The 13,895-nt window shown below is 35.0% G+C and overlaps 1 protein-coding gene across 1 annotated transcript in view; it reads right to left on the bottom strand.

The window, feature by feature from the left end:
* DMD (dystrophin) overlaps positions 1-13,895 on the bottom strand; it is a 1,828,382-nt gene that overhangs the window by 1,487,703 nt on the left and 326,784 nt on the right. Inside the window, 1 exon segment of the mRNA XM_078146592.1 lies at positions 13,339-13,519. Coding sequence (XP_078002718.1) covers positions 13,339-13,519 — 181 coding nt within the window.

Below are 13,895 nucleotides of genomic sequence, written 5' to 3'. Positions count from 1 at the left end.
TATCCCATAGGCTGGGGGTCTTTGGGTTTATCAAACTCTAGGTTACCATGGCCATTAACTATTGTTTCTTATGTAACTAATCTATTCCACTCATCCACTCAGCCAGTACCAGATAATTCTGATGATTACTGCTTTATAATATAGTTCGAGATTTACTTTTGCTAGGCCATCTTCTTTGTATTTGTTTTTTCATCAATGCCCTTGGTATTCTTGACCTTTTGTTCTTCAAGATGAATTTTGTTGTCATTTCTAGTTCAATCAAATAATTTGTTTTTGGTAGTTTGAGTTGTATGGCACTCAATAAATTAATTAATTTAGGCAGAATTTTTTTTTATTATATTGGCTTGTCCTACACATGAGCAATTTATATTTTTCCAGTTGTTTAGCTCTGACTTTATTTGTGCAAAAAGTGTTTTGTCATTGTGTTCATGTAGTTCCTGGGTTTGTCTTGGCAGGTAGACTCCCAATTATTTTACATTGCCTACAGTTATTTTAAATGAATTTTTTCTTTCTATCTCTTGCTGCTGGGCTTTGTTGGTCATATAAAGAAATGGTGCTGATTTATGTGGTTTTATCTTATATCCTGCAACTTTGGTAAATTTATTCATTATTTCAAGTAGTTTTTAGTTGATTCCCTAAGGTTCTCTAAGTAATCATATCAGGTACAAAGAGTGATAGTTTTGTTTCTGTTGTCCATTCTAGTTCCTTCAATTTATTTTTCTTCTCTTATTGCTGTAGCTAACATTTCTAGTATATACTGAATAATAGTGGTAGACAATGAGCATTCTTGCTTCACCCATGATCTCACTGGGAAGGCTTCTAGGTTATTTCCATTATAAATAATCCTTGCTGATGGTTTTAGATAGATACTGCTTATTATTTTAAGGAATGCTCCCTTTATTCCTCTGCTCTCTAGGGTTTTTAATAGGAATGGGTGCTGTATTTTGTCAAAAGCTTTTTCAGTATCTGTTGATGCTGAAATGATATTATTTCTGTTGGTTTTGTTGTTGATATGGCCAATTATGTTGATAGTTTTCCTAATATTGAACCAACCCTGCATTCCTGGTATAAATCCACTTGGTCATAGTGTATGATCCTTGTGATGTATTGCTGTAATTGCCTTGCTAGTATTTCATTCAAAAATTTTGCATCAATATTCATTAAGGAAATTGGTATATAATTTTCTTTCTCTATTTTACCTCTTCCTGGTTTAGGTATCAGCACCATATCTGTGTCATAAAAGGAGTTTGGTAGGACTCCACTTATTTTTCCAAATTGTTTATATAGAACTGGAATTATTTGTTCTTTAAATGTTCAGTAGAATTCATTTGTGAACCCATCTGGCCCTGAGGATTTTTTCTTAGGGAGTACATTAATGGCTTGTCCAATTTCCTGTTTCTAAGATGGGGTTATTTAAGCATTCTGTTTCCTGATCTGTTAATCTGCGCAGTTTATATTTTAATAAATATTCCACTGATTTTGCTCAGATTGTCAGATTTATTGGCATGTAATTGGGTAAAATATTTCCTAATGATTAATTTAATTTCATCTTCACTGTTGGTGATTTTACCTTTTTCATTTTCAATGCTGGATATTTGGTTTTCTTTCTTTTTAATTAAATTAACCAATGGCTTATCAATCTTATTGGTTTTTTTCATAAAACTAGCTCCTAGATTTATTTTTTAGCTCAATAGTTTTCTTACTTTCAGTGTTATTACACTCACCTTTGATTTTCAGGATTTTCAATTTGGTGCTCAATTGAGGATTATTTATTTATTCTTTTACTATTTTTTTTACTTTCATGCCCAATTCTTTGATCTGTTCTTTTTCTGTTTTGTTAATGTAAGAATTTAGAGAAATACATTTCCCCCTAAGTACTGCTTTAGCAGTATCCCATAAATCTCATTTAGCTGCATCCCATAAATTTTGGTATGTTGTCTCATTGTTGTTATTCTCTCTAATAAAGTTATTGCTTGTTTCTATGATTTGTTCTTTGACCCACTTATTCTTTAGGTAAGGAGAATGATTCAACTTTGTGATTTCTGGCAGAAAAAAAAATGTTTTTGGACTTCTAGGAGCCAAGGATGGTGGAAGAATTAGTAAATGGCCATAACACTCTCATACTCATCTCCAAACAACCATAAAATAGCACCCCAAAAATCCTAAAACAGCAGAACCAACAAAAAGATGGGGTAAAACAATCTTTCTGCAGAAGAAACCTGGCAGATTAGCAGGAAAGGTCTCAGGTAAAAGGGGAGAACAGTTCAGGACAAGAAGCATCCCAGCAAGCTAGCAGCAAGCCCCACCTCAGCCCCAGTGCAGTGGAGCAGACAAAAACCAACTTCAGGGCACCTACATGCTTCAGCATAGCAAGAGGCACCTGAAGACTCCATCTCCATGAACTACTACATGCTTCAGCATAGCCCTGGGTAAACATGCAGCCTCCAGCTGCCAGACTACCATATGTTTCAATGTAGCCATGGAGAAATGCAGAAACACCCCACTAGCCTCTCAGTACAAGTCAGACAAAAGCACCAGGATCCCAGCTGGGAAATATATCATTCATTCATTCATATGAAAGAAGACAGGCTAGCGATGGGTCCATACTGACATATAGCTAAAAGAAAAACTATGCACTCCACTGATACCCTAATGATATCCCTCTCTCTGTCTTTTTCTCATCAACTTTATTAGAAAACACTGAGAGGCAGGTACAGTGGAAGAAGTACCGTAACTGGAATCATTAGAAGACCTCTGTTCTAATTCTGGCTCTGTCAGAGTAATTTTATCTCTCTGGGATTCAGTTTCGTAATCTAAAATACAAGGGAGTTGAACTATAGAGAATGTAAGTTGTTTCTAACTTGGCATCTATAATCACAGAATACCCTTGTTTTGGAATTTTATGAGAGTGTTGCTAATGCTATCAAAACTGGGACCAGACCTGTGATTTCTTCAGGTATATATAAAAATTGGAATTTTTTGCTGAGATTTACTGGGTTTTTTTTTTAAGTCTTCACATAATCATAGAGCTGGAGGTGACACAAGAAATTACCTATGTGGCTGATCTGAAATATCAACCCAATTCTATAGACTCTAAAATCTGAGGCTTTTATAGCAGTACCATGTTTAGGTTTATAGAGGACTGATCCTGTGTTTTCAACTCTGCTCTGAGGTAGGCCCAAATGACTTAGCAGCAGCATCTGAACTAACTTTTTAAGTTAGTTAAATTTTCTAGCCATATCCTAAGATATAGATAAGGATAAAGAAAATTAGCATCCATTTGGATTCAGTCTACTTTTTAAAGCTAAAAGGTGAACTTTGGTAAAGTAGCTGAACTTAAAGCATATTACCAGGCAGGAGGCTTGAAGAAGAAAATTTTAAGGAAAACTAAATTTAAGGTAGAATTTGATAACATGCTTAACAATTCGTTTCTCCTATAATGGGAAAATAATTTGTTGCCTGTACCTAAATCTGCCTTACTTTTGCTTTCCCATTTATTGTTTTGGTTTATATGCTCAGTGCTTAAAATAGTATCCCTTGAGGCATAAATATTTTTTTCTCTTGTATTAGAAATGAGAATGGGCTAAAGAATAAGATAACTATTATTTTTTTGGAAACTTATAAAAATGACAGAACTATTTTTCATTGCTACCCAAAACCACTACTGGTCAACTCCTGGAGTTCTCATAAATGTTGTCTTTCTAGGATTAGTTCCTTATTTATCTGAAATGACTGTGTCCCTCCATACATTCTCGCATATGGAGCATAGGTGATTTCAACTCATCTGCACAGATGAATTGTATATTTTTTTTCCTTAATTCCTTCACTTCTCAATGCCAGTTCCCAGGACTGCAGGGACTACTAAATGTGTCCTTGAAACCCTGAGCTCACTAAAGCCTGCTTGCTTCCTGTTCTTGAGATCACCCCTTTATGCCTGGAAATACATAAATATGCCATGACATTCATTGATACTTTGGGATTCATTGATCTGAAAGGGTCCATTTCCCCCCCCCCATTACATAACTGTGAGAAATGTTTGAACCAAGTGCCTGCTAACTAAAAGGTGGTTTTGTTTGTGGCCCAATATTCCTTTCCACATTTTCACACAGACCTTGATTAGATTACTCATCCAAATTTTTTTTCCCACCATAATAACTCATCCTGATTTTCTTAACTGTGAAGACACATTTTCTGGGGCTTAGGCTATTGAATTTCAAACTCACTTTATGAAAAAAAGTCTCCCTTATGGTAGTTTGTCCTCAACTCTCTAACTGCTAAAGGCTTTTGTTCCAGAAAACTTGAGAAAAAAGATGACTTTTAAACATGCTAATGTCAACTTAATTTTAATTTAACAAATAATTATGAAGTGAGCTTTTAGATGAAGGGGGAAGTGGCCAATGATCACTTAATTGTCAAATGTGATGGTTTTTTCTCTATATTTATCCTTCTTAACATCTCTAATATTTGGTAGCATTGACTACTTTGTCCTGAATACTCTTTCCCCTGGATTTTCATGATACTAATCTCTTTTGATTCTTTTCTTACCTATCTGACTGCTCTTTCTCAGTTTCCTCTGTTGCATTATCATCAATATCCTACCTACCAACTGTGGGGGCTCTCCAAGGCTCTCAGATGGATCTTGTCCTCTCTTTTCCTTTCCTCCTCTTTCCTTCCCTCCTTCCTTTCCTCTTCTCTTCCCTTCCTGTTCCTTCACCTCCCTGTCCCTTCCTTACATTCCCCTCCCCACCGCTTCTTACATTTTCTGTGGGATCTCATTAGCTCCAATGGATTTAATAACCATTACCATGGGTAGGTGACTCCAAAATCTATTTATTTAGCCATAGTCTCTTTTTAGTTCCAGTTCAACATTACCAAATGCTTATTGTATCTCAAATTAATATTCAAAACTGACCTCATTATACTTCCCCACATTTTTTTAAAGAAAACTAAATCTAAGAATTCAACAAATTGTTTAATTATCTTTGTTAGTCATATCATGGGAAAATAACTCATTTCTTGTATCTAAAATCTACCTTATTTCCATCCCAATGAATTGTATTGCTTTATGTTCTAATTGCTGACCATAACCAAACCCTTCTTCTAAGCTTTCTTGAGTTGTCTTCAGCTCTTCACTCTCCCACACCTTACATATTCAATTGGTTGATGAGTCTTGTCAATTGTACTTCAGTAACATCTCTCACATCCATCTTCTTCCTTCCACTCAAACAGTCACCAACCTAGTTCAGACTCTCATTTTTCATTGACTATTCCATAACCTCCCAACTGGTCTTCTTTCTTGTCTCTGTCCTCTCTAATTCATCCTCTAGACATTTCTCAAAGTGATTTTCCAAAAAACAAAAACAAAAACAAAAACAAAAACAAAAAATCATAAGGTCTGACCATATCACTTCTTTACACAATTATCCTTAGGGACTTCCTATTACCTGTAGGGTGAAGTACTATGACCTCTAAAGCATTCTGTATCCTGCCTTTAATCTATCTTTCCAGCCTGGAATGTCAAGGGTAGAATTGTTTCATGTTTATCTTTGTATGCCCAGTATTTAATATGGCATCTGGCACTTAGTAGGTTTTAAATGAATATTTGTTGGTTAATTGATTGACTGTCTTGCTAATTGAACATATCAGATTCCACTTACTCAGAGGTCTGGGACAGCTAACCAAATGTTATTCCTCACACAAGACATTCCATATCTCATGTTCTGGAACACCTCTTAGAATCCCAATGTTTTTAAAAAGCTTAACTCAAACTCCTTGACTGAATCTTTACTAAATATAATTTATTTATTATGGTAATAATTTATCATGTTATTTTTGTAAATACAATAGAAAAATGAATCGGGATCATTTACAATTTTAAGTATTAATAATTAACAATGAATTATTAGCATTACTTCTATGTCACATTTTAATAGATTTTCTATTCACAGTCTCCCTTTAGTCTCACTCCAAAAGGAATGTTGAAACAATGTCTTCTCAGATTCTCTGCCTTATGCTCCCTCCTGACCTGGACAAGCTTCCTACCAAGGCAATAAGAAAACAGGATACTCATTTGGGGGTTGGTTTTATATGTTCCAATCTGTATTCAGAGGCAACCTATAAAATGACTTAAAATCATTTAGATCTTCATTTTTTTAGATTTTAGAATTTTAGAAGATTTTTAGATAGTTATACAGATTTTGGATATCAATCAAGTTCTTCATGGTAAAGAGAGACAACATGCCTTTTCTATTTAGGCAGATATTCAAATGTGAATTGTGCCAGTTTAAAGAAAACACAGAAATATAGCCATAGAAAGAGAGGAATACAGATTCCATTTGGCCTAGAGGCACTTTCCCCACGAAGATCTTTGCATATGTAATTTAATATCCAAAATCTGTATAACTATCTATTCCTGCTAGGAGAAAAGTTGTTTTTTTGTAATTTTTCTAAAATCTTTCCCTCATTTGTAAAATAATTTAACAAAAGACAAACTCAAAGATATTTCAGTCACAAAATTCTCCTCTTCTTTGAAATGCAATCAAAGACATATGGATAAATGACATTCTTATAACCCATATGACTAATTTTTCCACACTTGTAACCCACAATTAATTTGGAATTATGCCCAAAGGGCTATAAAACTGTTCATACCCTTTGACCCAGCAATACCACTACTAGGTCTGTGTCCTGAAAGAGATAAAAAACAAAGGGGGGAATGACCTATATGTACACAAACATTTATAGCAACTCTTTTCTGGCAGCAGGGAGTTAGAAATTAGGGAGATACCTATCAACTGGGAAATGGCTGAACAAATTGTAGTATGTGATTATGATGGAATACTGTTGTGCTAAAAGAAATGATGAGTAGGATGCTCTCAGAAAAGCCTGGAAAGGCTTACATGAGGTGATGCAAAGTGAAATGTACTATGTACAAAGTAACAGCAATCTGTAAGATGATCAGCTGTAAATGACTTAGGTATTCTCAGAAATACAATGATCCAAGACAACTTTGAAGGACTTATGAAAGATGCTATCCATCCCCAGAAAAAGAACTCATGATGTCTGAATACAGATTGAAGCATCCTTTTTTTTTATTTTCTTCATTTTTCTTGAGTTTTTTTGTCTGTTTTCTTTCACAGCATCATTAATATGGAAATGTTTTGCATGACTACACATGTATAACCTTTATTGAATTGCCTGACTTCTCAACAAGGAGTGGAGAGAATTTGGAACTCAATGTTTTAAAAACAATTTCTAAATTTTTTTTTACATATAAATGGCGAAAATTAAATTCTAAATAAGCTTTTTTAATGCTAAACAACTGCAAGAATCACACACACACACACACACACACACACACACACAAGATATGATGTAAAACAGTCTAATCCTCACTAAGTAAGCACAGACCTCAGAAATGCTTGGTACTTGGAGGGGCTGTTGCTGATTTCCTTACAGTGTGAAATGGGTTTCTGGAAGCTGAAAGAACTGTAAGACCATTTTTAAAAAGCAGCTGCTGACCACTGATACGAAGAAAAAAATAGCTTTCATGAGCAAAATAATACAAAGACTGGAGTAAAAATTTGAAAAAGGTCATTGTAGTGATGACACCCCTTTTTTCATTCAAGACCACATTTAAAAAAAACTGTCATAAAGAATTACAGATGAGCTTTAAAATTGCCAGGATTAGAGTCAGGAACACTCATCTTCCTGAGTTCAAATCTGACCTCAGATAATTACTAGCTGTGTGACCCTAAGCAAGGCACTTGACCCTCTTTGCCTCAGTTCCTCATTTGTAAAATGAACTAGAGAAGGAAATGACAAATCACTCCAGTATTTTGCCAAGAAAACCTCAAAATGGGGATAGGTAGAGTCAGTTATGGCTGAAATGATTCAACAACAAACATCTGGCAGGCACTGTGCTAAGAACTTTACAAATATTATGTCATTTGATCTCCACAACAGCCTGGAAAGTGGATGGTATTATTATCCCCATGTTATAGTTGAGGAAACTGAGGCAGACAGAGGTTGTGATCTGCTCAGCGTTATTCAGCTAACAAGTGTTAGAGGCTCTGAACTAAGTTCTTCCTGACTCCAGGTCCAGCAACTGAAAGCATGGGTAAACAAAATCAGCCCCGTCATGGTCTGTGAAAGCAAGCAAAGAGTAAAGTAGCATTAACTACTCCTGAAGTTCAGTAGAAGGCAACACAACAAAAAGATGTCTTTTGTGGGGAATTTTCCTCACAAAGACATAAAAGTAATCAGGACTATTAGCTAACAACATGTTAGACAACAACCTCTAATAATTCAGTCAGGGAAGCCTAAGGGTGTTTTAACAAGAAATGGGGAGAGTGTTTATAATGTTCCATCTAGAACACTTCATTCATGTTCATGATCCCATATGGTTAGGGAAGAGAAAGTATCTCCATTTTGGTAATCTCCTGTTTGCTAAATAACCACTGGTCCTCACCCTTGCACTTCATACTTGCTTCCAAGATCCTTAGAGATTCACAAGAAAGCACTGTAAACACGAGTTTATACGTCTGCTGGTTATAGAACAATATTTTTCTCCAAAACCTAAGTTCTAGAAAACACTAAAGGCAAGGTTTGGAAAGGGAACTGGAATAGAAGAACCTTCAGTTCTCCTTTATTCCTAGCATGCAAGGAATAAGTATAATCATGCTGTATTAACATGGATATACAGAAGGAAATGGAAGAGAAGAAAATACATCCAAAGTAACAAACTCTTACTTATAGGACAAAGCAAATACCAATGAAAGCAAGAAATGTATGAAATAAATTCACTTCGAATGACTTTTACCAGAATCAAAAAGTGGTAAAGGACAAGTTGAATCCCTTGGAAGAAAAATCTGAATTTAAAATGTACACTTCTACCCCAAAAAAGAGCATTTCTAAGAACTGAAATCTTTAAAGTACACCTACTGCCTTTTGCCAAGTAATCCATTGATAGTAATATCCAGAGAAGGCTTACAGTAGATGCTAGTGACAAGACTATCTGAAAGTCTCTTATCACTTCATACTCTCAGGGATGGCAAGGTATATAAGTGTGAAAATATAATGGAATAGAATCTAATAAGCAAATGTTCCAGTATATACTTTGTAAGCCCAAGTCTAGCTCTGTGGGGGCACACCAATTTACCCTCTCAAGCTTCAGAAGAGAGAAAACTCTCACCCTGCCATACCTTGATGAATTTTCTACCCATATACCCATTCATTAATGGCTTCTTTCAAAGATTTTATGACAGCCAGGTCTCTGAGTTTTGAGCAATATAAAAATCTAAATTATTGTACCACAAACATTACTATTTTATTTTAATCTTTCACAAAGATGGTTTTATGTGACATTTTATAAGTAAATTAATAATTAAGTATCATAGCTCCAACAGTGCTGTGCTATATGTATTTAATGGCATTGAGACTCTTCTGACCTATAATTTTTGGAAAAGGTCCCTATTAACTGCTGTGAGAGATACCTAGAAAAAATCATGACAGCTGAGTAGTATAAATACACAGAGAATTCTATCTTTTTTAATTGAGAAAGGAAGTAAAAACTAGTGTTAAGAATGATACCTTTTTCAGATCAGAAAATTAAAATGAGAGGTTCAATTATCTAGAAGGATATACCATTATTTACAACTCAGGTCAATAATTGCTACAATTAGGTCCTGATTAATGTGAATAATGAATCTCCTTTAATGGTCACATAATTGGAGTTCATAGTGCATAGTTCCATTAGGCTGGAACAGTTACTGTATTTTACATAATTATAACTTCAAGTAATGAGAATTCAAATACATGCAGCCACTTCAGGGGAGTCACTATTTGCACTAATCAAGACTTAGCTGTTGTGATGCTGAACTGATATTGGGTCTTAGTTTTAGGAGATTTAGTTGAGTCTTACATATCTAGATTTTTGTGTAGTAAACTGAATAGCTTACAAAGATTCGAATACTGTTTTTAATAGTTCTTGTCAGAGACTAGCTGGAGGCTGGCAGAGGGAATCCTACCTGTACTGAGTGGTATTCATTGTCAGTCATTAAGGTACATCTGCTGGGTTAGTGGAAAAATATGCAGAGAGGCCAAATTTATGAACTGGTGCCCTTACTGGGAAGTTTGGCTGTGTGTAAGGAGGAATACAAGGAAAACTATGAAATCAAAAACAAATGATCTGTGTAACAACAACAACAAAGGTCCTTTCTACATCAGTTATTGCAAGATACACACACACACACACACACTCACACATACACACACACACACACACACACACACACACACACACACACAATGAGAGATAAAAGGAAATGCCAGAACTGAAAGTTATCTTGGTCAACATCAATCCTTAGAGGGATCCTTGGAGGGGTGCATTGTGATATTTGTGTGCTTGTTCTTTCTATATATTTGAAATTAGTATGTCTTTGTAAAAACAACCCAGTGCTTAAATGGAACTGGAGGATAGGTACTGACACCTAATGATAGGAGGAAGGACATGGTTGGTGGGTGCTTGAGTCATTGATAATAGAGAAGAAGCATCACAAAACACTTATGGTACCCTAGAACCCTAAGGGACAACATAACAGGCTTGCTCTAGGAGAAAAAGTCAGAGTATCTTTCTTTACTTCTTTGTTTAAAAGGGAAGACTCTGTATGGGGCTGATGGAGGGAAAGTCATCAAGCAGGAATAATGCTGTTAAGAAAATAAAGGCATTAATAAAACTTCAAAAATAAAGATGAGATAAATTTAGTACAGGAAATTTTACATTAGCTGTTTCGTGATAAGTGCTTTACTCTGTAAATTGCTATACAATGTGTGCATATCTATCTATCTAGATAGATAGATAGATAGATAGATATAGATATAGATATAGAGGTGTATCTCTATAGATGTATATAAACATGTGTGTGTGGATAGATGGAGAAACACTCATATATGGAGAATTATACTTTAAGAAGTATATAAAACAGTTTAGAGAAAGGTGGAAGAGTCAGGGAACAAACATACGCATGAGAAATGAGTTTAAAATATATTCACAGAAGAATATCAAGACCCAGAGTGATATAGAATAAACTGAATGAATAATCACTGAGAAGACACAAATAGAGCAGCAGTGAAAATGGAATGGGGTTAAACATGAAAAGCTTCCCAGAGGATTTTGCTTTTGATCTGGACATTTAAGAAGATAGATTGGTGGTAAGGAGTGGGAAAGGCATTTTATTTGTGAGTAATGACATATAAAAGACAAAATAGCATTGTCAACAAATTTTCATCTATTTCCTTTTTGTCCCTTTATATCATAATTTTCCAATTGCATGAGGCTTGATTTATTGATACTTTTATTTTTTGCCTACATAATGCCAGTATTTAATAAATATAAAAACAATTTTCTTAGTGCTTTATTAGCCACAGAACTTCTATTTAAATCCCCCTGAACTTTTATTTCTTCCATATTTCTTTTTTTTACTGTCACTTGATAAAAGACACAAATATGTGCCGCTGCTAAGTAGGTCAGTGTTTAGAAATTTGGGACATTCTTAATTTATTTCAAAATTAGAACCATAGTGACAAGAATATTGAAACCCACTAGAGGGTGCTGAGACCTCTGTGAATTCAAGAAACCTGATTCCATATCATGGAGTCAAGTAACTTTTAGAAATACCCCAAAATAGAAAAAAATGCAAAGATTTGGAGAAGATTAAAAAGCCTGGGCATGGTACTTGTCTTCAAGGTTATTACGTTTTAGTCAGGAAGTGAGAGGGAGGAAAATTTCCTTAAAATTTCTGCTATTTGAAAATGGAAAGAGCCATTTTAGAAGACAGGAAGTTCCCTATCAGTAGAGGTTGGATGATCATGTTTGGGAAATGTTGCACAATGTTCAGAATTAACTCAAAGCTGGAAATGAACTTAGCGATCACCTAGTCCAACCTCTTCATTTTATAGCTAAGGAAACTGAGGCCCAGAGACGTGAGGCAACTTTCCCAAGGTCTCACAAGTGGATCTCCTGTCCTCTGCTTCAAGATGAAAATGAAAATGTGTTGCTACATATTTTGAATCCTCTCTTATGTTCTGCTATGCACATGGCATGCTTTTTTTCTTTTCTTATTTTGTATTTAAGTTTCAATATTTTATGAGTTTATGAGATATATATAATATATATTTCTTTTTTCTTATTGTGTATTTGTGTTCTGGTGTTTGAGTCTAAAATTTAAAAAAAATAAATTAAAAGGGAGCACAGTTAGGTGGCACAGTGGATAGAACATTGGCCATGGAATTGGGGGGACCTGAGCTCAAATCCAGCCTCAGATTAGACACTTGACATTTACTAGCTGTGTGACCCTGGGCAAGTCACTTAACATCAATTGCTTCACAAAAAAAATCAATTAAATACAATCAATCAATCAATTAATAAATGTTTGCTATTTGATTGATTCTGTAATTATATGTAAGTATCCCCAAATTGGAAGAAATGCCAACTAATAAGCTTTCTTTTTGAGGAAAGCAGCATCTCTTGCCTCAGGCTTTGTGCCTAGCCTGGACTTAGCAGAGGAAAAACCAAGAAAACCACACAAAAGAGAAAACAAAGAACTTTACTTTCTTTATCTTGTTCACCCTAGAACACATATAGTCTTTTGTAATATGAAGCTCTTTATTAGAGATTTGGAGAGGTGGTGATATTGAGGTCTAATGGGAAAGGAAGCCAGGATTTCAAGATTTGAAAAGGGTTTGGACACAATGATCCCTAAGATACTATCAATGTTTCTAAAATGGGAGACGCATAAGTAACTTGGAGTGCAACTTTCTTCACTATTTCCTCTGAAAAACATAATTTCATCATAAACTTACAGTAAAGTTGATTCTTCTCCTCCCTCAATGAGGCAGTGTGGTATAGCAATCAGAGGACTCAATTTGGAGTCATACTAGTTCAGCTCCTGGTTCTGCCACTGTGTAACCTAGGGCAAGTCACTTACACCCTCTGAGTCTCAGTTCCTCCTTTGTAAAATGAGAAGATTAATTAAATGTCCTCTGAGGTCCCTTCCATCTCTAAATCTACTTTGATGTGTGTGTGTGTGTGTGTGTGTGTGTGTGTGTGTGTGTGTGTATTCACAGACATGCATATGCATATAATAAATAATATAATAAAGTATGTAGGTAGATACCTGTATGTATATCTAGGCATTCATCTAGCCATCCATGTATGTATGTATCTATCTATCTGTCTATCTATTTATGTATCTATCCATCCATCCACCTACCTACCTACCTGCCTACCAGAGAATTCCAAATTCAGCATTGGTAATCATCAGAAATGTTCATACTTACTAGTTTGTAGTTGCTTCTCTCTGGTCTGTAGATCAGAAAGGACTTGGTTAAAATGGTTAGTAAAGGCAACAAAGTCTGCATCCAGGAACATTGGGCATTGTTCTTTTTCTTTCAGTGCTATGCTTTGAATTTTCAATCGCTCAACTTGAGGCTGAAGAGTTGACAGACGAGCAACTTCATCCTATACCAGAAAAATTGCACTTTAGAGTATTTTGAAAGAAAAGAGCATTTGTACATTGTATCACTTCCAACAATTTGGAAGTTGCTAAAAGGCAACAATGTCAGATTAGCTTTTTTGCTCAATATAAAAAAAATAGATAAGCATAATCATGAAAACTTTGGTATGCTCCTGTTACAGGCAATTAAATAGTGTTAGCTTTATTCTTACTCATAACATATACTATTTCTCTATCTATTCCAAGATGACATAAATGTACCTGAATGCAAGTGTTAAATGACCAGTGAAACACCTTCAATCCTATTCACAAGTATTTAGAACAAATTTTATCCTCTTTGTGGTTGGCCATATAAATTACTTTTCTATCCTTTTTTTAATG

The sequence above is a fragment of the Phascolarctos cinereus genome, unplaced genomic scaffold (genome assembly GCF_003287225.1).
Source record: "Phascolarctos cinereus isolate Bilbo 61053 unplaced genomic scaffold, phaCin_HiC Scaffold_726;HRSCAF=1367, whole genome shotgun sequence".
Taxonomy (NCBI): domain Eukaryota; kingdom Metazoa; phylum Chordata; class Mammalia; order Diprotodontia; family Phascolarctidae; genus Phascolarctos; species Phascolarctos cinereus.
The sequence above is the reverse complement of the archived record's forward strand: the minus strand, read 5'-3'. Positions and strand labels throughout refer to the sequence as shown.